This window comes from Cebus imitator, unplaced genomic scaffold (genome assembly GCF_001604975.1).
Source record: "Cebus imitator isolate Cc_AM_T3 unplaced genomic scaffold, Cebus_imitator-1.0 Scaffold15, whole genome shotgun sequence".
NCBI lineage: Eukaryota > Metazoa > Chordata > Mammalia > Primates > Cebidae > Cebus > Cebus imitator.
In genome coordinates, this window is record NW_016107330.1 from 7,539,489 (window position 1) to 7,543,501 (window position 4,013).

Below are 4,013 nucleotides of genomic sequence, written 5' to 3' on the forward strand. Positions count from 1 at the left end.
TTGCTCTGTTGCCCAGGCTGGAGTGCAGTGGTGCAATCTCAGCTCACTGCAACCTCCGCCTCCAGTGTTCAAGCAATTCTCCTGCCTCAGCCTCCCGAGTAGCTGGGATTACAGGCATTCACCACTACATCCGGCTAAGTTTTGTATTTTTAATAGAGACGGGTTTAACCATGTTGGCCAGGCTAGTCTCCAACTCCTGACCTCCAGTGACCTATCTGCCTTGGCCTCTCAAAGTGCTGGGATTACATGTGTGAGTCACTGAACCTGGCCTGCTTCTAAATCTTGAGCTTGCGTTTGAAACACCTGGACAGGTGGGGCCCCACCCAGGTGGTGCCGATGCTCCCCTTTAGAGGAACACAGTTTGAGTAGTACTGCCATAGGTCACCCAGCTCCCTCTCCACCCCTCCCCACCTCCATCCCCTAGAAGGACTCAACTGTCCCATTGTCAGAGCCTTGTGGGGAACCTGTCCACACCACCATTGCTTCATGCCTCCCTTTTTCCTTCCTCTTTTCAGGCAACTTTTTGCCCTCTATTTGCAAAGCTTCTTGTCACGCCCCTTCCTTCCTGAATGTTCGAGGCTATCTTGTAATTATATGTGTACCCCTAGAAGTTTGTGCAATGATCCAGGTTCTTGTGTTCACAAGAGACAGAGTCCTACTCAAGCCAGCTTCAGCCAGAGGGAAGCTTAATACAAAGACACCAGAAACCTGAGGGCAGGGTAGCTACAGCAGAGCCTGGAAACATCTCTCGTCTCTGTGTCTGCATCATTCATTCTCTCTTTCTCTCTCCCTCTCCACCTCCTCTTTCCTCTCCCTCTTCTTCCAGCCTGGCTTCCTTTGCTGCTCTGTCCCTGGGGACAAAGATGAGTATGGCCATGCACAGAGACACTGACATGGGCAGAGACCGGCTAGACTCTCCCTTTGTCAATTTCAAATTCCTGGGAGAGGGACTCTGATTGGTCCATTTGGGGCCAGTCGTCCTCCCTGGCCCAATCAGCTATGGCCTAGAAGGTTGGGATTCTGTTGCACAAACATGGCAGCTGGCACAACCCACAATTCCAAATTCACACTGGGGCAGTTTCCAGAGAATGTTGCCGTAATGAGCTCTGTGGATGCTCCCAAAGGGACCTGGCTAAAGGGTTCTTCCCAGCCCCAGTTACCCTGTCATTGCACAGGAAACGGTACGTAGCTATTGTCAAGGCTGCCTGAAAGACAAACCCAGGTCCTGCAGGTAGTCTAGAGGTGTGGGGTGGGAGCCCAGTGACAAAGTGCTGCCTCCCCTTTGGACTGCAGGTGAACATGCTGGTGCTGGGGAAGTACCTGGGCATCCCGAAGCCCTTCGGTCCCATCATCGATGGCCGCTGCTGCCTGGAGGAGAAGGTGCGGTCCCTGCTGGAGCCGCTGGGCCTGCACTGCACCTTCATCGACGACTTCACTCCATACCACATGCTGCACGGGGAGGTGCACTGCGGCACCAACGTGCGCAGAAAGCCCTTCTCCTTCAAGTGGTGGAACATGGTGCCCTGAGCCAGCCCCCACCCACCATCCTGTCCCCCTGGGGTGGGCCTTGGCCCAGGTGGTGGAGATAGAGACAGTCCCCTGAACAATAAGCACCAAGAGACCCCCGAAGCTCCAGATGAAACACTGAGGGTGACTGCCCCTCTTAGAAGCCTTTTCCCTGGAAGTGTGCATGCCTCACCTGCAACCCATTTGGTTCTCAGACTTGAATCTTCTTGGCCTCCCATAAAAGAAGGACCTCATTTCTTACAGCCTCTCCTGTGAATCAACACGACCCATGGAGTTGTCCCCTCACCACTCTGAAATCCTCCATCTGGGGACACATCCATATTGGGGTCTAGAAATATCCATGTGTCTCATCGCCATCTTGTCCTATGCGTCCTAACAGAGGAAGGATCCATGATTCTGCTTTGGTCCAATTGCTTCCTCTCTGCAGAGGAACAACCCTAAAATAGGCCACTCCACACAGGACAGGCAGGAGGGAGTCTTCCTCAAGCCCCTACCCCCACCCCATAAAAAGGGAGTTGTGCATCCACTTAGATCAGGGCGGGACCATCATCCACCCTGCCAAACTCCTGCTCAGGTGTTGAACCTCACCTAGCATGAGCTGTCACATAGTAGGAGCTTCTAGATGCATGTGGAAGGAATGAGAGTTGTCCCTTAGCCTTACAAACTCCCTGTCATCTGACATGCAGAAATCCAGCTTTCTCCAGAATCGTCCCGGAATTTCTTGGAGATGAAAGTATCTGGGGAATTGTTGGGTACTGGGAAGATTGAGTACGAGGGTGAAAAGGATGTCCCTTAATACACATGGTTGCCTGTGGTGATCCACCTTGTGAAGGTTAACATTAGGTGTCTGGAGAAGGATGCTTCATTGGCCCTGGGACCTCTCTCTGCAGGAGGAGAGACCCCTTCCTCTCCTCTGGATTGGTCCTAAGCTCTGTGTTGGCCTTGGGTCAGCATTTTTACTCTGCCGCAGGAGAGGGGCTAAAGAGGCTAGATCCACCAAGACAGCTCACAGCAGGAAAACTCTGGGAATGAACCGCTGAATTCAGAGGATGGAGGTTGGGGGGTTTGTTAAGCTATGTGCCAGTTACATGTGTGTTCTGTATGGGTCCAGCTGCGTTTTCATCACTGGCTAATAAATCAACAGAAACACAAATGGCTTGGCTCTCATGCTGACCCTTCTTTGAGCTTAGAACGAGACAGCGAGGAGGGAGGAGTTTCTTGCCGCTGAAGCATTTGCTTTCTTGACCCCCAAGAATTTGGGGCTGACATCCCAAATTCTGATAAGACTGAGATTGCCTTGTCTTGGCTGGAGGACGGGTTAGGGCTGCCATGGACATTCCGATGATATGGACATATAAAAGCAAGCCTGGGGGTAAAATGCCAGACTCCCAGGACCAAGCGAGCATGGCAGGGATAGGGACTGGGCTGTGGCCAGAGGTTGCATTGTGGAAGGAGGGGCAGTGGGAAGCATGTGGAGGCCTGTTGCACGCCCTTAGCAGCATCCTCCTTCCACCTACAAGAGGCTTCAGGAAGCCTTACACAGAGCACTAGGGCCCTGGCCCTCTGCCCTCCCCCTCCCAACGCCCTTATTCTCCCTTAAGGTGCAAAACACAGAAACACACTCCAGCTCTCTTCGGACTGGGTGGCTAGAGGTGTGTGGGTTTCTCCAGTGCTGCCTCCTGGCCGTGGCTTACTTACGTTCTAGAACAGACTCCCAGTGCTCCCTCACATGCTCGGATTTTGACTCATTAAGCTCCTTCCCCACCTTCCGCAGCAAGGGAAGCTGAGACAGACGAAGATGCTGCGAACATCCTGTTTTCTGAAAGAGTATTGGGAGGGAAATGGGTAAGTGCCTCTAGAGGGTAAGTGCCTAAAATTAGCAGAACAGGGATTGAGTTTCCAAAAGGCTTTTCTCACCCCCAAGACTGGCCACAGGGCTCTGGGTGGACCCAACATTAAGCCCTGGAAACTTCTTGCCTCTAAGTTGCTCCCTGTGCTCTAGGTTGGTGTAGCCAGGGCAACTGAGCAGTGAAAAACCTAACCCCAAAGTGGACGAGAAACAAAACGCATTTGAACATGGCATTCACCTGTCCACACAGCAAAGGACAGGGTGGGTGCGTTACTTTTTGAAGGCTGTTCTCACAAATTACCATAAACGAAGTGGCTTAAAACAGCACAGAGGTCAGAAGTCTGACATGGTATCGTGCTGGACCTCTACTGACTTCAGTTGAAGCTGGGCACGGTGGTACATGCCTGCAGTCCTAGCTGTTCGGGGGGCTGAGGCAGGCAGATTGCTTGAGACTGGGAGTTTGAGGTTACAGTGAGCAAAGATCACACCACTGCACTCCAAACTGGGTGACAGAGGGAGACCCTGTCCCCCAAAAAAACGACAAGACAGGGATGGCGCCACGTTTGAGAGACTGAAGAAGAGACCCGGAGCCAGTGACTGAGACATAAGGATTTTTTTTTTTTTGGTTTGGTTTTTT

At 52.3% G+C, this 4,013-nt stretch overlaps 1 protein-coding gene across 1 annotated transcript in view; it reads left to right on the plus strand.

Annotated features, from left to right (window-relative positions):
- Positions 1-2,680, plus strand: part of PADI3 (peptidyl arginine deiminase 3) — a 39,324-nt gene extending 36,644 nt beyond the window's left edge. Inside the window, exons 15-16 of the mRNA XM_037730822.1 lie at positions 1,151-1,181; positions 1,294-2,680. Coding sequence (XP_037586750.1) covers positions 1,151-1,181; positions 1,294-1,527 — 265 coding nt within the window. The 3' untranslated portion in view covers positions 1,528-2,680. The remainder of the gene's footprint in view (positions 1-1,150; positions 1,182-1,293) is intronic.
- Positions 2,681-4,013: the final 1,333 nt, after the last annotated feature.